This window comes from Alexandromys fortis, unplaced genomic scaffold (assembly GCF_014885135.2).
Source record: "Alexandromys fortis isolate MF-2015 unplaced genomic scaffold, M_Fortis_MF-2015_v1.1 scaffold_157, whole genome shotgun sequence".
In the NCBI taxonomy this organism is placed as follows: Eukaryota; Metazoa; Chordata; class Mammalia; order Rodentia; family Cricetidae; genus Alexandromys; species Alexandromys fortis.
Genome location: NW_026068041.1, coordinates 1,232,144 through 1,252,630, shown reverse-complemented (window position 1 = coordinate 1,252,630; position 20,487 = coordinate 1,232,144). Strand labels below are relative to the sequence as shown.

The 20,487-nt window shown below is 49.7% G+C and overlaps 1 protein-coding gene across 3 annotated transcripts in view; it reads right to left on the bottom strand.

Moving 5' to 3' along the window:
• Baiap2l2 (BAR/IMD domain containing adaptor protein 2 like 2) overlaps window positions 1-20,487 on the bottom strand; it is a 30,726-nt gene that overhangs the window by 7,229 nt on the left and 3,010 nt on the right. For all 3 annotated transcript variants that reach the window (XM_050165528.1, XM_050165529.1, XM_050165530.1), the window contains 3 exons: window positions 8,115-8,186; window positions 7,778-7,894; window positions 7,101-7,247 (listed from right to left, as the gene is read on the bottom strand). In XM_050165528.1, the coding sequence (XP_050021485.1) occupies window positions 7,101-7,247; window positions 7,778-7,894; window positions 8,115-8,186 (336 nt within the window). The remainder of the gene's footprint in view (window positions 1-7,100; window positions 7,248-7,777; window positions 7,895-8,114; window positions 8,187-20,487) is intronic.

The following is a 20,487-nucleotide window of genomic DNA, read 5'->3' as shown; positions in this document are numbered from 1 at the left end:
ACGAGGGAGGGGAACTTGATTGGGGGAGGGGGAGGGAAAGGGGAGGCGGCGGTGAGGAAGAGACAGAAATCTTTAATAAATAAATAAAGGGGAAAAAAAGGGAAAAAAAAACAAAACAAAACCCTGTTCCGTTCCCAGTCAAACCACAAAATCTGGCTGTAACTCCCTGGTAGCTAGGAATGTCCCCAGTCCCTCTGGATGCACCAGCTTCACCCTGTGGGAGGGTTGGGCTCCTCACTGGTCCAATAAAGCAGCCTCAGATCGAGTGCTTCTCTGCTTCATTCTTACATCTGGGTCTTCTAGGCAGAAAGCCCTCCTTCCTCACTCCCCCAGGGTCGTTTCTTTGGGAGCACAGACACCCTCTACGCTCACTATATGGGCTAAATAGCCCCCAGTCTGACCTAAGACCTGGTCTTTGTGGCCTAGTGCAAGTCTTGTTGAGGGAACTTCGGCGCTGAGCTCAACCCTCCGCTCTCCTCTGAGTCCTCCCATCTGTCTTCATTCCGCCACCTCTCCCAGACTCTGATCTCCAGGCTCATTGCTGCCATCCACACACCCAGATTCTGCAGGACAAGGTAACTCAGGTTCTCTGACCACACCCCCAGGGGCTTCTTATTCTCTCCAAATCAAGGAGCTCAGAGGTTCTGGGAGCCCCTACATCTCACTTGGTGACCCCCTCGAGTCTTAGTGGGGATGCCTCTCCTAATACTTGGGTCCATTTCCATCTCCTCCCTAAGCCTGGGGGATGCCAGACAAGACTCCCCACCAATCCTGCTTCTCATTTCAAATTTAAACCAAATTATCAAATGGACTCTAAATTATCTACCCAAAAAGACTCTCCCTTGGCTCGCCTCCAAGGTAAGCTTAAAAAGTTAGCCGGGACATGGTGGCACATGACTTTAATCCCAGCACTCAAGGGGCAGAGGCAGGTGGATCTCTGTGTTTGAGGCCAGCTTGGTCTACAGAGTGAGTTCTAGGACAGCCAAGGCTACACAGAGAAATCCTGTCTCTCTCTTAAAAAACAAAACAAACAAAAAAACTTCATCTTTTCAAGCTCCAGCCACCAAACTCATTCAAATCTGCTCAAATCTGGCCTCAATACCCCTTCAATAGTGGCCATCACTACCCCAGTTGGAAATTTTGGATTCTGGCATTTTTACACACTTAGATAACTTTTTCAAACAAAATAGCAAGTGGTCCAAGGTTCTCTATGCCCAAGGCTTTTTGCCCTTCACTCCCGCCTCTCTCTAAATTCCTGCTCTGCCCACCTGGTCCTCTGCCACGAAAAGCCTGGACCCCAGCCTAACGCCTCTCCAAATGTCCTTGCTTTTGATTCAGCTGATGAACCTCCTCCTTACAACATCCCACCTGCCAGTAACAATCTCCCTGCTGCCCAGCCCTCATCCTCACCCTCTGCATGCCTTCCCACACCCCCATCCTTACAATAGTCTGCCTAAAAGTAGGGGGTACATATCTTCCCATAGTCTTTTGTTCCAAACAGTCTCTAGATGCTGGCCACAGTGGCGATGCTTCTCCTTGAGGCAAATGAAATCTCACTTCCAACCCCCACCCCCATCCCTACTACGCGCTCACTCAAGGACCTCATTGGCCATCAGATTTTCCCAGCACTCCCCTAATTCAGAGTCCAGCTTCCCCACGGTTGATTAGATCCTACCCATTCCTCAGCCCCGACACACTCTTCCCCAATAACCCGTTCGGGTCCTCGGTTCTCCCTCACTCTTTCTCTGAGACACACGTGGCCTACCTTCTAACCCTTTGCTCACTGGACCCCAATCAATAGAACTAAACGTCCTCAAGAAGAGCCCTGCACAACTTCATTTCAGTGGTGTTGGAACGTGGAATGGGTGCCTTACCTCCCACCCTGCACAAGCTTGCGCTGTGGTAACACCCCACGACATCGAAGCCACGACGGCCCCTGGCCCGGAAGAGACTCAAGCACCGTGGCTACCTCCAGACAGGCCATGCCCCTCAGGAACATGACGATGGATGTGCGGACACTAACTGGTCTTGCCTGTGTCGATTTTGCTAGGCCAAAGGCATGAGCAGGGGCACCCACACAGGGACAAGGAGAAATTCATCTATTGGATGGGGGGCATAATTTGAGAGTTAACCATTTAAAAAAATCTACATTTCAGACTGGGATTATACATCCATGGGGCAAATGACCCCTCCAAACCTTACAGTTGTCCCTGGGAGCCAAAACCATTTCTTCTCCTGAGAGTACAACCTGGACACCCCAGTCCACCAACTCACTCCTGGGGTCAGGACCCCACAATCACACTCACCCTTCTTTATCCCCGTATCCCCCTCATAAAAATGCTCCAGCTGGAAAATTCCAGCCGTGCCCCACTGTCCAGAGCCAGGGAAGTGTTTCTGGATTTGTCTGAGAGCCAGCCAATGACATACCGGGCAGGTATATCCAACCTAGTGCAGAACAGTCAACAGATGAACCCTGCTTAGCCAGAACCTGGTTCAGATCATTGGCAAGGCCAAATGCGTAGGGCCAGAACCAAATTGTACCCGGTTGGTTCCCAAGGCAAGGGCATCAGACGGGACTTGCTTTGCCTGTCAGGATGGTACTTAACGGTTGCTACCCTAAAGGACCATGTGCCAGTCATCCTCACTGTGGATGCCCGAAAACGTGAGCCTGTTTCCACAGTGACCAAAGGTCAGAGCATTGGAATTTTCCTCTAGTTCCTCCAAGGTTCCTCAATAGAGCTTCTACCTCAAAACAAAGGTCCCACCCAGGTGTTGCTCAGAGAGTTCTGCTTTCTCAAGGTTATTGTCTACAGGTGTAGCTAATAGCCAGACCTTGCGCTCCAGGAATAGAGACGTAGCTTGTTCCTATCTCCCTATCTCAAACAAGAGTCTAAGGATCCAACTAAATTCCAGTTCCCTTAAGGAGATAATTTGGGATTCCCCCAGGGAGTGGTTTTCCCACAGAGTGTTTGGTCTATGGTGTGTGACTTGTTTTGTTCTAGCAATAGAATGTTTAATTGTGGATGTAGCCTGCAACCTTCAATTGGTCTGTTCGTTTTTTGTATCATGTTAATGCAATCTTTTGTCTTACTCCTACCTTTTGGGGTCAGGGGCATTTTAAGCAGTTGGAAATTAAACGCGGGTGAATTTTCAGTACTCACTGGAATTCCCTCCCGATACTATCTTATATGCTTCTCTGTTTTATTATTTTCATTCTTGTCTTCATTTTCTTTACTATATTTCTAATCCCCATGCTTCTACCCTGGTGAGAGGTATTTTTGTTGTGGATGGTCCCAACACATCACACTAGGCTTAGAAGCCAGTGTGACTTTTTTTCAATATCTTGTCCATAACAGCAGGAGAAGAGAAGCCCCGGACTGCTTCAGTACTCCTGGGGGTGGCCCTACAGAGGCATCAATGATGGGGTCCGATGGTTACCACGTGGCCAACTGACCAATCAGATTAAGGGAGACCTGACCTTGGGACAACACAGTATTTGGCACTTTACAAAATCAAATAGATTCCCTGGCTATGGCATCCTCCAAAACCGCAGAGGACATAATGACTGCCAACAGGGGGCACCTGTGCCTTCCTAGAGGCAGGATGCTGTTTTCATGGGAACCAGCCTGGCCTAGTTTTAGGGAAAACGCTAAACAATTAGAATCAAACACAGAGAAAGGACCTGACTACTTGGGGACCACAGACTGCCCCCTTGGCAGGCCCAGTCACTATGATTGTGCTAACGTTACTCAGTGGTCCCTGCCCTTTCAACTGTCTCACCGAGTTTCTCCAACAAAGACTACAAGCTTTTACTGCCCGGAGGGTCACTACTAACCCCTATCCCACCTGAAAGGGACCCCAACATGACCCCCTTTCACCGTTAAGACCACTGACTCCCTCATACTGGAAGAAGACCCCCTGAGAAAAGTCCACAGCCCCTCCCTCTTAGCCCCTTCACCCTCCCAGAACTGGGATCTGTTGCTAATACCCTTAGGCCATGAGGAAGTGAGTTTGACTGTCTGGGGCGCTAGCCCTCAGCCATAAAGTCTGCTCCTCCTGTAGAGACAACACCCCCACTGTGTCTGAAACAACCTACCTAGCTCCCAGTAAAACCTCAAAATTAGCTGTAACTTCCTGATGGCTATCCACATATGTGTGCGTGCATATATACCTGTCCCTTAGGTATATACTAGCCCCACTAAGCAAGCTCAGCCTTTATCCCTTGAGAAGGTTGGGGCCCCTCGCTGTCCTAATAAAGTGGCCTCAGCCTGTTAAGATCATTTCTGTCTGCCTCTGCCTCACTTTTCTGACACAGCATCTATGGTTGGCTCCTAGAGTCAGATCTGGGGTATCCTACATCCCAAATGAGGCAGAGAACATGCTTCCTGTTGCCTATGCACAGAAGAAGTTGGTTTGAGTCACACACAGTTCCCTCCTGAGTGGTATTTGAGGGAAGGAACAACCCTACTCTTAAGGAGGTTGGAGGTTAGCTGCTCAGAGCATGGACAGAAAGCAGCTTCCTCCTAAAGGCTGTGGCCACCAAACAGGGAAAAAATACCCAGCTTTTAGCATTTAGGGAAACACAGCCAGGAGAATACAAGTCAACACACAGAGATGGCATCTCATGCCAAGGAGGGTGGCTAAAAGCAAAATGGCTGTAATAAGAGCAGGCAAGGGTGTGAAGAGATCACACACTGCCAACTGCAAGTATCTGGAAGTCTCTCAAATGGTTAAATGTAACATTAGCATACAGTCATCAACCTGACAGTTGGATACCCAAAGGAAATGAAAGCCTGCCCCACCCTAGTTCCTTCAAGGATGCTCCAAACAACGTCTTCCTACAGTGTCCAGCAGGGACTGGACATCCAGACACAATTCTGCAGAAAAAGGAAAGCCGGTGGCAAAGGCCCCACACTGATATGAATGCCCACAGTGGGCAACTCTCCTGAGACAGGAAGTGACTGGGAGTCATGCAGAGCTGCAGGTGGACTGGCTGGAGAGAGACAGCCGAGGACTGGGCTAGGCTAATGCAAGGGTTCTAGGCTGATGACTGACAGCTGTGCTCTGAGTCTATTAAGACTGTCAGCCATCTATAGACTGGTGTGGCTAGAGACTTGCTCTAGAGAAGACAGGAAACAATGTATACGTGATGATGGGGAGAGGGACTAAGAAGGCACCATGAAGATTACACAGTAACTCAACAGGCCTGGCAAGAATCAGAAGAGGACAGGGGACACAGTATCTCAGGTGAGTTAGCAGGGGACACCCTATGTGTCCTTGAATGGGGACAGTAGAATAGGCATTTAGAAGACGCAGGCTGCGGGCTGAGGAAGCAGCTCTGTTGGTGAAGTATCTGCCGGTTGGTGGAGTACCTGCCTGTTGGTGGAGTACCTGCCTGTTGGTGGAGTATCTGCTGGCATGCATGAAGACAGCCCCGGCTGGGCTCAGCCCCTAGCTCTACATAACACTATATGGTGGAACATGCCTGTCATCCCAACAATTGAGGTAGACAGGAGGGTCAGAAGTTAAAGGTCATTCTTGGCTACAGAGTGAGTTAGGAGCCAACGTGGGCTATCTGAGACCCTGTCTCAAAAAGAAGAAGAGGAGGAGGAGGAGGAAGGACAGAAGGAAGAAAAAAGAAAGGAAGAAAGGAGGAGGAGGAAGAAGTGACAAGGATGACCACAGATGTCAAACTGGCCAAAAGCCAAAACTCAGCCTGTGTGTTGCTAATGGAAGCCCATACTTGAAGAAAAACAAGAATTGTTCAAATCAGAGCACAGCACAACTAAAAACATCAAATTTGACTCAGAGAGCTATCAAGCACACAAGAAAGATGATCTTAATGAGAAGGGCCTAATAGTCTTACACCCCTAATAATAGTCTTACACCCCTAATAGTCTTACACCCCTAATAGTCTTACACCCCTAATAGTCTTACACCCCTAATAGTCTTACACCCCTAATAGTCTTACACCCCTAATAGTCTTACACCCCTAATAGTCTTACACCCCTAATAGTCTTACACCCCTAATAGTCTTACACCCCTAATAGTCTTACACCCCACAGCACAGAACAACACAACTAAGTACAGAAAGCAAAACCACTAGAAATCAAGAGAACGGAGAAAACCAGACTGTTCCAGCAGAGAGCACAAAGCTCCCGAAGTCCACTTAGGTGGCACAATTAACATCTCGTCACTGAACAACCCTGTCACAGAATGCATGGGTGGGCACGTGCATTCAGCATTTTTAAAGAAATGGGAACGCCCTGGATGGTGGTGGAGCACGCCTTTAATCTCAGCACTTATTTACTGAGGCAGAGGCAGGTGGATCTCTGTGAGTTCAAGGTCAGCCTGGTCTGCAAGAGTTAGTACCAGGACAGGCTCCAAAGCTATGGAAAAACCCTGTCTCAAAAAATGTGGATGCTTCCAGGACAGGCTCCAAAGCCACAGAGAAACCCTATCTCGAAAAACAAACAAACAAACAAAAAACAAAAAAACAAACAAACAAAAAAAAAAAGTGGATGCTGAGCTGTGGTGGTGCACACCTTTAATCCCAAATCCCAGCACTTGGGAGGCAGAGGCAGACTGATCTCTGTGAGTTCAAGGCCAGCCTGGTGTATAGAATGAGTTCCAGGATGGCCAGGGTTGTTACCCAGAGAAACCCTGTCAAAGAAAGAAAGAAAGAAAGAAAGAAAGAAAGAAAGAAAGAAAGGAAGGAAGGAAGGAAGGAAGGAAGGAAGGAAGGAAGAAAACAAAACAAGAAAAAACAATGGGGGCAGCAGGACAGCTTTGTAAGTGAGATTGCTGCCAAAGCCTGACTGGTGCTCCGAGTTGAGTACTGGAAGCCGAGTCAAGGCTAAAAGAGAGAACCAACCCCACAGAGTTGTCCTCTGACCCAATTCAACAAATGACTTGCATATGAACGAATAAGGGTTTGTATGCAAAACAAATCAGAATTAATAATATATGCAAATGAATAGAGAAACAAGAGTGTTGTGAGATTGATTTCTACTCGAGGAAGAGAGAAGGAAGGAGCACCCCTGCTTCCTGCGTACATCTGACTCAGGAGGCCATGGCTTGCTCTCCCCAGCCCCACTCACCCGGCCCAAGAACTGCAGGAAGGTGTTGGAGAGCAGCAGGTGCTTCTCGGCCAGGAAGCGGTAGCGCCGCTTTTCTTCCAGCTCGGCTGCACGCTTACTCTCTGACACAAAGGCCTGCATCTGTGCATGCAGCCGGTTCACGCTCTCCTGGGGGCAGAGGAGAAGGTTCTGGCTGGGGGCCCCTTCTCCAGACCTCCCCTGAATGCGTGGTTTGCACCTTCAGCCTGTGTCCCTGTCCCTAGGTCTCTGGTACCCTGCACACGGGAGTGCAGAGTGGCCATAGGGAGGATGTTTTTCTGGGAACAGGAATGAGAGGAATGAGGGATGCTCTACTTGGAAGGGAGATTCTGGGGAGAGCAGACAGGAGCTCATTAAAAGGGCGGTAAAGGAAGCAGAGATTAAACCGCGGGCTTGGGGTCCAAAGACTCAGGCGCGGGGTCGGGGGAGCAGCTAGGAGTGCCCTTGGTAGGGACTGGATGCTTCTTTTCAGGCAGGCAATCCAAGAGCCACAGGCTCAATGGTCCCATTTTCTCAGTGAGGCTGAGGAAGGTGCTGAGGATGGCCTCTGGCGACTCTCCCCTGCTGTGATCTCCACAGCTGGGATCATTTTGGGTGGAGGCGTTCACAAGGGTGCTAGGGTTTCCAGAGACCTGCTCCCAGCCCCTCAGCCTTCACACCTTCATCTCCCGCGCGTTCTTGTCCCTCTTGCGTTCCATGCGCCACAGCTCAGACATGCACTTCTCCAGGTTGGCCGCTCGGTGGCGATACTCAATCTCATAGTGCTGGGAGCTATCCTGAGGCAGGACGGAGAGACAGGGGGATCCCCACATCAAAGAGGCCAGGGCTCAGACTAGTGGACCAGGAGCCAGGAGCCCAAATGGGACTGTGTACAACCTGAGGCAGGTGGATGCTTGGCACTGGCCTATCTGACCTTCTCTTGCGCCCGCGCGCATGTGCGAGCTCCCGCGCACATACGCCTGTCTGGGAGCGGCTGGCACAGAAGGACAGACTTACTTTGATGAACTGCATGTCCAGCTTGGTATTCTTCTCCATGTGCTGAAGCAGGTCTCCGTGGAATGTCTGCACCTGTGAGGAGCACAGTTTTACTTTTTATTACAATGCTGCCCACCATATCCATAACACACTGGCCCCTGGCCCACATAACAGTTAAACGGGGATAATAAAACTAGAGGAAGGACTGCAGAGTTGACTAGATGGTTTCTGGCTTGGAATCCTTCAGTAAATGCATCGAAAGGCCCTTGGGTTTCATTTTGAATCAGTCTGGGCCTGTGTATTCTGTTCCCTCTGCCTGTAGTTCCCGATCCATCTTCAAATGCCCCTCTGCTGAGAACTTTTCCTGCCGCCGCAGGCAGAACCCATGGCCCTCGCTGGTTTCCATAATGCACACCCATTCCTTTGCTCTTCCGGCCATGGGGAAGAATTTACTGCAGTTCCCTGTCCACACTCCACTGGAACTGTACTGCGTATGGGGGAAGTGAGGCTCTGGTCCCCAGAGCATAGCAGGACCTGCCCTATACAAGGGTCCAGAGCTGTAGAGGCCTGGGAAGGGAGAGGCACGTGGGGAGCCCCTGTAAGCATCCCCTGGGCGGCAGGAAAAGGCTGCTGAGTTGAGATTCAAAAGAGTTGTGTGTCAGCCCTCACTCTGCTTCAGCTGTGCTTTGTGACCACTGACTAGTTCATCTCCCACGCTGGGCCTCAGTTTTCCCAGAGCCTGGTCTGGTGCTGTGGGCGGGGTAGGACCCTGGCACATCCCTCGACCCTCTCTCAGCTTCCCTGAGGCCTCATGAGGCTAGGGAGGGGTCAAGCCTGAGCCTCTGGATGCTAGCTGCATGGGAACAAGATTACCCCCACCCATCTGACAAGTTCACTTCTGCCAGCTCCGAGAGCCTTTTCTGTGTCCTTTTGTCACCCGTGGGAGGCTTCCTGTTGCTCTGGGCCCTTCCCCTGGGGCTAAGGTGCCACACAGAAAAGGAATGCTGGGAGCGTCCCCATGAGCAGAGAGTTAGTAATACTAGAATATTTTGAAGGGTCTCCCAAGGTTGTTCCTAAGTGCTTGTTGGTGGCTGGTCCGCCAGGGACCCTGAGGCTCCTTTTCATACAAGTCCTTGAACCACAGCTGCTGCCACCGGCCTGTGTCTGAGGAGGCTTATAAGAGCAGCAAACAGAAAACTGGATCATCCCAGAACCTCAGATGAGTGTTCTTGCTGGATGGGACCACTGGAGGGGTGTGGCCCTCACAGTGCTGTCTGCTTGTATCTTACATCCTTGTCCACTTGCTCTCCTCATGATGCTGACTCACACCAAAGAGACAGTCCGGGGGTTTCTGTGCAGACGCATGCGTGTGTTCCTGCACAGTCAGCAAACACAACCCATGGAGCCTGAGGAAGGTGCGGGGCTGGGCACATCCTCATACCCAGGCCCCTGTGGAACCACAGACAGTGAATGGCGAGTTACCCCACGGGAAACTACTGACAGGCCAGACTCACTCAGGATGCTTTAACTGGGAGAGCCTGCCTCTGGGGACTGGGACAGAGCAAGACACAGAACTTCGTGGGTGGCCATGCGAAGTGGAGCAGCCTGCCCTGATAGCTGTGCTGCAGAATTCCCGCAAGGGTAGCCTGCAGGGCTCTCCGGTGCAGTGGAAAAACGGAGGCTGCTCATGGGGCTCCCATGCCCTATGTGAGCTGAGGCACATGCCATGGTCAAGGACAATAGAACGGGGCGGCCGTATCTCAGTCTCCCATTGCTGTGGTGTGGCTGTGACGGCGGCCGAAGGCGGAGAAGACTCAGGCTGACTGTCAGGTGGGGTCAAGTGCCACAGAGTGTTAAAGTCTCCCTCAAGCTGAAGTGTTCTAACAGAGACTGAACTAAAGCAAAGGCCTCGCTGCAGAGAAACCAGAGGAACGCCTGTTATCAACAGGTGCCTTAGGACCCAAGAAAGTCAGCAAACCCAGGTGAGGCTGAGGGATTCCTTTTGCCTGTCCTTACAGGGCACCCTCATGGCATTAAAGGATCCTGTGAGGTCCTGGACGCAGACACAGGAAATCGCGTGATGCAGATCACCAAGCCCTGTGAGGGGCTGGCAGCAGCCCTGTCTTCCTTTGCAGCTTGGGTGTAAAACCCAGGCCCTAGCTCTACCACTGAGCCACAGCCTCAGCTGGATAAGGAGTCTCTGCCTCAATGGAACAACCCTAGCTCTTCTCCCCTTGAGCCCCCAGCTCAGCCATCATGCCCAAACAACGCTTTTCTGATCCACCTGACAGCGACCCACAACACCACAGTGCGACAGTCCGTGTCAGTCTGGGGACTCATCACTCCACACAATTGACACCCACTCCTCCTCAGCTGCCTTCCCTCAGCTTTGCAGCTTCCTCCAGCCTTGACTCCCCGTGGGGCTCTGCTTCTTCCGCACCTTGGTCAGCTCCTCGGTGTTGATGTTGATAATTCACAAATGCTAAGTCAAGACCCCATCCCGACATGGCTGACTTTCCAGACCGCTGATGCCGGCTGAAAAGCTGACAGCAACCCTGTAGGTCTAGCTCAGCGGTTCTCAACCTGTGGGTGGCGAGCCCCTTAGGGTCACATACCAGATATTTATGATTCATAACAGTAGGAAGATTACAGTTATGAAGTAGCAATGGAAATCATTTTATGCTGGGGGCAGGTCAGCATACCATGAGGAATTGTATCAAAAGGTCGCAGCATTAGGAAAGTGGAGAACCACTGGTCTAGCTGGTCAGCCTGGACATCATTCTCAACTTCTCCCATTTACATCTACCGCCCATCTTTCAGAAGATTCTGGCTCTCTCCAGCCTCATTTCTTCCCAGTAGCACCCACCGCACAGCCACCCTCCCCCACCACACAGCCACCCTCCCCACCACACAGCCACCCTCCCCACCACACAGCCACCTTCACCACCACACAGCCACCCTCCCCCACCGCACAGCCACCCTCCCCCGCTAATCTTCCTGCTTCTGCCCTTCTTCCCTTTAACAAAGGTTCTTAGTGTGGGAGCCACACTGATCCTATTAGAACATAAATCAAGCAACGAACAACTGAGGTTTTATTTTTGAGACAGGGTCTTGCTATGTAGCTCAGGCTATCCTTGAACTCAAAATCCTCCTGCCTCTGCAATGTGTGATTAAAGGTATATGCCACTTCACCCAGTTAAGCCACAAACAATTGGAAAATGAAGTTGGTGATGCCATTGACAACGACTTCAAAAACATCAGGTCAGGCTCTGCGGACAGACGGACTGTTAGGCGGGTAAAGCTCTCATTGTACAAATGTGAGGATCTGAGTTCGAATCCCCAGAACCCAATTAAAGCAGTACACAATAGCCCAGGGAACCCCAGTGAGCCTCTGGCGAGAAAAGACAGAGATAGGAGAATCCCTGAAGCTTGCTGGCCAGCTAGCCTAGTGCAGGCCTCTGCAAACAACAGGTATGTGCATACCTAGCACTCACACGCAAATGAACGCATACGCACACAGTACACACAACACACACAAAGACTTTAGAACACCCGAAAACCAGGAACTAACCTGTCCTCGGATGTGTAAGACTGTTAGGCTGAAAATAACACAACACTACTCAGAAAAATAAACAGGGGCTCTAGCCTCCTGGTGATCTGAAGACACATGGTAACAATCCTCCCCTCCCCTCCCCCCCAGCCATCCCTGTCAAATTCCAGCAGGCTTTCCTAAAGATCCACAGGCTACGTTCGTGGGTTATAAATAAATGGAAAGAGAAAAACAAAACAAAAAGCTGGGCGGTGGTGGGGCACGCCTTCAACCCCAGCACTCAGGAGCAGAGACAGGCAGATCTCTGTCAGTTGAGGCCAGCCTGGTCTACAGAGATAGTTCCAGGACAGTCAGGGCTGCATGGAGAAACCTTGTCTCATAAAACCAAAATAAAATAATAATAATAATACATAAATAACAAATAGATGATAGATAATAGAGATAGATGATAGATAAACAGATGATAGATAGAGGATAGATAGATGATAGATAGATAGATAGATAGATAGATAGATAGATGATAGATAGATGACAGATATATAGATAGATACATAGATAAATAGACAGATGGAAAGGGGTCTCGGCCGGCAAATGCTCTCAAAGAAGAGAAGTGACTTTCTTAGCCTGCCTGGTCTCACCTCACCCTCAGCTATATGGGAGACAGCATGGGACTGGCCTCTGAACAGAACGCCAGCATGGAACAGAGCAAGAGCCCAGACGGGACCTCCGTAGGCACCTAGTCAGTTTCCAGTCAGGACTTTGTGTCTGCCGCTGACTGAAGGAGAGTTGTCAGTGGTGTTGGACATCTGATGATCCCCAGAGTGTGTGTGTGCGCATGCATGTGCGTGCATGTGTGTGTGTGTGTGTGCACGTGTGTGTGCGTGTGCTTGTGTGTGTGCGTGTGTATGTGTGTATATATGTGTGTGTGTGCACGCGCATGCATGGACACTGACTCTGCATTCAAGGACTGATTGAGAAGGGGCAGAAACAGATGTAAATCCCGGAAGAAAGAGTATCCAGAAGAAAACAGAGTGACACCGTTGCCATGGGGCAGCAAACATTTCTCAGCTAGGAGGTAAGCATGAACCAGTTACAAAAACTGAACATTCCTGCTCATCAAAGACTGGCCAGGCTGGGGAGGGAGTATGGGAGTAAACCCACTGGCCGATCTTGCTGAAGACCTGGGTTCAGTTCCCAGTACCCACACTGTGGTTCCTAATCATCTAGAACCCTAGTTCTAGGGGATAAGTCACCCTCCTTGGCCTCCACGGGCATTGCATACAGGTACACATATAAGCAAACCCTCATACACATGAAATAAGTAAAAAAAATTTAATAAGACTAATATATATAACACATATATTATATAACATATACATAACACACATACAACATATACATAAGACACACATAATATATATAACAATACACAACATACACACAACACACATACAGCATATATAGCACATATACAACGTATATAACACATATCTAACACATATAACATGCATGTAACGTATACAACACATATATAACGTGTGTGTTATATATAATTTCTTGTGAAATGGTTTTTCTGTGTAGCCCTGACTGGTCTGAAGCACACTCTGTACACCAGGCTGGCCTTGAACTCAGAGATCCTCCTGCTACCTACCTGACCTGGTGAATAGAGGGGCTGGAGAGATGGTTCAGAGGTTAAGAGCATTGGTTGCTCTTCCAGAGGACCCAGGTTCAATCCCCATCACCCACATCCATCTCTAACTCTGGTCCTAGGATATCCGACACCTTCCTCTGGTCTCCAAGCTGACAAAACACCCATACACATAAAATAAAAACAAAACAAACAGATATTCAGTTATGGTACCAATAAACCATAAAACCAGGCAGCACAGCATGACAGATAACCGTCAGGGTGCAGCGGTGGCGTGCGCACATGGGTCCGGACCAACAGTGTCCTCTTGGACTTCAGACCTGCTTGACAAGAGGAGAGTCGGGCCTGGGCCTGGAACTCTGACCATCTACTCAGTGCTAGTGAAAGCAATGAGGAGAGTTTGGAAGGGTTTGGACGGAGGGAAGGGAAGATGGAGATAATGTAATCTCGAAAATAAAAGCATTAAATAAAAAGGAAAAAAGAAAAGAAAGACGGTTGGACAGCTGGGTATGGAGTGCATGTCTGGAGTCTTCATGAAGGAAAGGCTAAGATGGGGAGTCTGATGTGAGTTCAAGGCCAGCCTGGGTTACACAGCAAGACACTGCAAACATTGTCCATAAAAATAAAAAGAAAAGACAGACAGACAAGCTAAGACTGGGAAGAGGCAGTCATTGGATTTGTACATCTGACAAAGGACTCATAATTTGATTATACAACGAACTCCTATAAGCTGGGCATGCTGGCATTTTCCTGTAATTTTAGCACTTGGGAGAAAGAGGCAGGCAGAGATCCGTGAGTTTGGGTCCAGCCAGAGCTACATCTTGAGACCCTGTCTCAAAATAAAATGTCAACAATGAGTATAGCCCGATAAAAATGGCAAAACACGTAAGCGCATGCTCGTGAGAGACCACACACATTATGTCCAGTGAGCCCATCAAAGTCACGGTCATCCAGGGTGTACAAAACAAAGCTACAGTGAGGAACATTCCATAACCAAAAGAGGACAACACAGAAGACAGTTGACGGCAAGGATGCTGGCAAGGAGCTGAGCAGCAGGGATGCTTGCCCGGCATGGTGGGACACAACGTCTTCAGAGTTCTTTACAAAACTGACCATATGTCAGTCTCTGACCCAAAGATATCACTCCCCGCCGTCCAACAGAAAGGAAATCACAGATCCACAAAGGACTTCTGCGAGCTCTCAGCGGCTTTCTTCCTGGTGGCCCAGAGCTAACAGCTGTTGGCTGGAAAGGACCCACCTGGTGACATGGGGCTACAGAGGCAGACCGTGGGCACAGACACAGCCGAGTCACTAGGCTCTAAGACAGAATGAAGCATCCATACGCACAACACATGAAATTGTAAGTCATAAAGTAGGCACATAATGATATAACAACAGTAGTAACAGAACTGGGCGGCGTGGGGGCTACGTCTACAACCCCAGTCTACCTAGCTCCAGTTACTAAACCAACATGGACCCACGGACCACACATGCACCATAGCACATGTATGCATCCACACACATAAATAAATATTAAAAAAGAGGGAAAAAAGTCACTAGGACTGCTGTGGTGCACGCCTTTAATCCCAGCACTGAGGAGGCAGAGGCCTGAGGATCTCAGTGAGTTTGAGGCCAATCTGGTCTATGAAGAGAGTTCCAGGACAGCCAGGACTACACAGAGAAACTTTGTCTCAAAAACAAAACAAAAACCAACCAAACAAACAAAAACAACAGAAAATGTCAAGTACCCAAGAGGAAAAGGCTAATTTTAAAGACTGGTCCTAAAGGTCTAACAATAGATAACAGGGGCCCCTGAAGAAACAATGCAAAATTAAACAACAACAACAACAAAAAAAAAAACTTGAAGGTCTGGAGAGATGGTTCAAAAGTTAAGAGCATTGGCTGTTCTTCCGGAGGACCCAGGTTCTATTCTGAGCACCCACACAGCAGCTCACAGTTGTTTGTAATTCCAGTTCCAGGGGACCCAACACCCTCACACAGACACATACACACGCAAAACACCAACACACATAAAAATAAAAACAAATAAATCATTAAAAAATAAATAACTTGAAATGATATATTTAATAAGCATGGAGATGGAGAGACGGCTCAGGACTTGAGTTCAAATCCCTGTGCGTGTCTGTAACCCTAGCACTGGGGCAGGGGCTGGACAGAGGCAGGCTCCATGAGCATACTGTCCAGCCAGCCTGGCCAAAACTGAGCTTCTGGCTCGGGGAGACATCCTGACTCTAGGTGATAGGACAGCCATAGATGGAGGAAGACACTGACGCGATTGCTCTGGCCTTAGCGCTTGTTGGGCACGCCTCATACATCTAGCACAAAACAAGAGACATCAGAGAAGGTGAGGAGGAGGAGGAGGGGGGGGGGGAGGAGGAGGAGGAGGAGGAGGAGGAGGAGGAGGAGGAGGAGGAGGATAAAGAAGGGGGCTCGGGAGATGGCTTGGCAGATAAGAGCACTAACTGCTCCAGTAGAGAACCTGAGTTTGGTTCCCAGCATCCACAGGGAGGCTCCTGTCTATAACTACAGGCCCAGAGGATGCCCTCTTCTGGCCTCCACAGGTACTGCACACACATTAGTGTGCAGACACACATGCAGGCAAAGCACTCAGATGCATAAAATGAACTAAAAATAGTTTTTGAAGAATTACATCTCAAGCCTGGGTAGATGGCCCAGTTGGTAAGGTGCCTGCTGCTTAATTATGAGGGCCTGAGCTTGGATACCCAGCACCCACATGAACATCTGGCATGTGATGCTCCTGTAATCCTACTACTGGGGGAGGCAGGCAGGTGGGTGGATCCCTGGGCTCACTGGCTAAACTGGTGCTCCAGGTGAGAGACTGTGCATCAGAAACTAAGGTGGAGGGAGACAGAAGTCACTGATGTTGACCTTTGGTCCACCCACGCACGAGCACACCTGGGCATTTGCATGCACACACACACACACACACACACACACACACACGGAAGATGTACATCACATAACAGAAAATAACCCAGACTGATCAATCTCAAAATGTATTCTAGAAAAAAAAATTATTAGATTTAAGAAAAGGAAAATGGGGATCACACATCTAAGCCAAAAAGAACAAGTGAAGACCTGGATAGTCAGACTTTTCTATAGCAGAGCTCAGAGTTCTGGGCTGCAAGAAAAACACTGAAGATACTCCAAGGAAAGGAAGAAAGGGAGAGAGGGAAAGAAATGGAGGGAGTGGGGTGGGAGCAAGAAAGGATGGGGGGAGACAAAGTGATCTTTTTACTATAACAAGAATAAATGCCACCAAGCAGCAAAACTCAGAGAACATTGTCCCGGGATCCTCTTCCTGTGGGAGCTGTTGAAGGACAGTCACACTGTCTGGTGGGTACTGCCAGGTCACAGCGGGAAGGTGAAGCAGAGACAGCTGGGGCAGGTGTGGCATGTTCTGATGACAGCCACAGCTCTCAGGGTGCTGGAGAGTGCACACAGTCCATTGCAACTGTTCTCCAGAACGGTACACGTGCGGCCAGCAATAGCTGCTCCAAGGCTGCTGTGTGCAATGTGGGATGCAGGACATTCTAATGCTTCATTCTGCACACGCCCAAGAAGAGGGACCCTTGATGGGGGATGATGGAGGCAGGGGTGTGACGGAGAAGCTGCTGGAACACTGTGGCTGAACTGGAAGCTCCAGGCATTTTATCCCAAGAGCAACGTGTATATGCACATAGATACACATACGTACATGCATGCAGATATGAGTGCGTGACTCTCCATGTGCTTATGTATAGCACAGGCCACTGAGAAAGGCCAGAATTAATGATGAGTTTTGGAGCATTCAATGCTCCCAGTGTCTAGATTATGATCTCAAAATACCACTTGCCACAAAACTTAAAAACAATATCAGAATAAAAAACATCAGGGCTGTGTGGAGAAACGGCCAAGTCCACTCTAAAGGAAGGAAGGAAGGAAGGAAGGAAGGAAGGAAGGAAGGAAGGAAGGAAGGAAGGGATGAGGACAGAGCACAGGAGCCAGCAAACGTCCAGGGTCCTCTCTACAGTGCACAGATGCTGGAGATCCAGACTTCCCTGGCTAAAGACCTTCCACAGAGACAGCTGTTGCTCAGGACCAAAATAGACACAGGGGCTGAAACCACTAACCTGCTCAAATTAGGGCTGGAGTGGTTAGTGCTTGCTGCTCTTGTTAGTGTTTGGCGAGTTTTGTGCCCAGAACCCACACGGGGTGACTCCCAAGCCCCTCTTAACTCCAGCTCCGAGGGACCTGATGCTGTTTTCTGACCTCCAAAGACACCTGAATACATGTGGCATACACACAGAAATACAAGTAAAAATAAATCCTTTTTAAAAAAATAAAATTAAAACTGGAGAGATGGCTCAACCTTTAAGAGCACACACTGCTCCTGCAGAGGGCTAGAGTTCAGTTCCCAGCACCCACACTGTGCAGCGCTCATGTGCCTGCACCACCACCATCAGGGAATCTGATGCCCTCTTCTGGCCTGCATGGGCAATTGCACTCACGTGCATATACCCTCTCTCAGACACATACTCATGCACATTAATAGCAACTGGGTTACCTTTAGGGGAAGATGGTGGAGAGTCAGTACTCATTGTCTTGAGAGCTGATGGGAGAGAAGGGCATTCTGCCCTTTACAATGTGAAGCATGTGGTAGGTAGCCACGGAGACAGAAATCATAACTCTATAAACATTGCAGTGGTTTGAATAGAAATGGCCCCCATAGACTCCTATGTTTGAATGCTTAGCCCATAGGGAGTGGCACTATTAGGAGGTACGGCCTTAATGGAGTAGGCATGGCTGTGTTGGAGGAAGTGTGTCACTATGGAGGCAGAGTTTGAGGTCTCTAATGTTCAAGCTACACCCAGTGTGGGACACATAGTTCCCTTCCTGTTGCCTGTGGATCAAGATGTAGACATCTCAGTTCCATCTCCAGCACCATGTCTGCCTACACGCCACCATGAAGATAATGGGTTAAACCTGTCTACAGGGCAGACGCCCCAATTAAATGTTTTCCTTTATGAGAGCTGCTATGGTCATGGTGTCTCTTCACAGTAACAGAAACCTTAACTAAGACAGACATATTTAGGTAACCATGCTTCCTCAGCCAACTGGCAGTGCCAGGGAACCCCATTCATAAGTGGGTCTACAGAGCAGGGTGCTCCCCAACAGAAGGACCCAGATCAAGTCTGGGGTGAAAGACCCAAGGCCAGAAAAATCCACCAGACTGAGCCAGGAACAAGGCAGAGACTCCCGGGAGTTGGGAGGTCAGACCAAGGGGCCCAGGTGCTCAGCAGCCAACAAAAAGAAAGGGTGCAAATTCAGGGAAGTCCGTTTTAAAAAAGACCTGAAGAAATGGCAGCCAGGACTACACAGAGAGACCCTGTCTTTACGAAGAAAGACCTCACATTCTAGGTCTTGGGATTGGATTTTGAGGGCAAACTGAAAAAGTGCCAGCTTATACGTTCACTGCTGTGGGGGCAGGGAGGGGAGGCTGTGGGTCTGGTGGCACACAGGAGGGGCTTCCAGTGCCCGGGTCTGGGGACAGACTGAGTTCTAGACCAGAAAGCGAATGATGACGCTGGACCGCATCATCTTATCATAGCGACATTCGCTGAATTTATCTTTAATTTTGCTATCTAAAAGTTTTGAAAGAGATTTAAGCCAGAGCCTGTCTCCTCTTTACTCAAAGAGCCAGAGATAGTGCCACTTCTGGAGAGCAGTGGCTGCCAATGGCCCCCATGGCCCTGCTACTGGCTCATCTCATCTTCCGCTGGCTCCTTGCTACTGTAGCCTGTGCTCCGGTCCCTGGGGGAACTTCCGCAGCTCCTCCAGGTCTTCCCCACCACCCCTTTCTCGGCATGGCTTTGCAATCCTCCCGAAAGCTCCCTGCCCTGTACCCCTTTTCTCCACTGCAAGGTCTGAGTTTACTGTGGAGCACATACGGTCCCTGGCTGTCCTTTTGGTCTTGCCTCGCTGTGGGAGGGCGAGATTTCTGTCTGTATCCCAGCCACCTCCAACAAACAGTGCCCAGGATCGTTAGGGAATGGAGAACCAAAGGGACAACCTGCTTGGTGTGGTTCTGGCTGGGGGCCCTACCCAGTTGTCACAGCCAAGATGTTGGTACCTGGAGAGGCAGCTCTCCTTACAGAGTGGGTCTGGGTGACACTTGTGCAGCCCAGGTGAACCACAGGGGCACAGAGAGCCAAGTTCTATAACCAAGGACAAGTCTAAGCATGTGCTGGGGACTTAGTGCTGTGCTACCAAGTGTCTGTGAAGTCCTGGCACCATAGTACCGTAGGCATTTTCCACTAGGAAAACTGGCCTCTGTGTCAAACAGAGCCCCAAAGGGTACCCTAACATTCAGGCCCCCACAAGTTAGAAACCAGGAACTGTCTGTCAAAATCCCCTTCTGAGTCTTCCCAGGCCGCTTCACCATCAGGATATGCCCACTTTCCACTCTGCCCGGCTTCCAGACTCTTGTCTGCTTCTGCCTGCCCCTGCGCCCTCTGGGAAGCTTCCCATCTCTCCTCCAATAGCACGCTCCACTCCCTTCCCATGGTTCAGTCTCCTTCCACATTGGGGGAAACCCTGCCTAGAGCCCACAGGACCTGGAGCTACAAAGAAAGAAGACCCCTGCCTCTGCTGGTTCTGTAGCCGAGAGGAGCAGGCATAGACAGATTAAAGTCTCATTAGCCCATAGACCAGCTCAAGAACCCAGGGCTCACCCTGCCAGGAAAATGGTTTCTTAAGACAAGGTCTCACACTATGCAGCTGGCTGTGACTTTGAATTTCTGGTCCCTCTGCCTCTGCTTCATAAGTGCTGGGGTTCTAGGTCTACACCACCATGCCCGTTTTATGGCGTGCTGGGATCAAACCCGGGTTTCACCTGTGCTAGGCAAGTACTCTACTCTAACCGAGCTCTAACCCCAGCCGTAGTAAACAGCTTCAATTTATTGATTCATTCTACCCCCACTAGGGAGTACTACCAGGAAATGTGATTATCTCCATTTTTTTTTTAAGGTAGGTAAATTGAGGTCCAGAGTCCAAGGGTACCAAAACCAGTAAGTGGTGGAGCCGGGCTCTGAGCCTGAACTAGCTTCCTGCGTTCACTCTCATGTACTAGGAGCAAACAGAAGCATCTGTTGGTGCCAGGAAGAAAGGGTGCA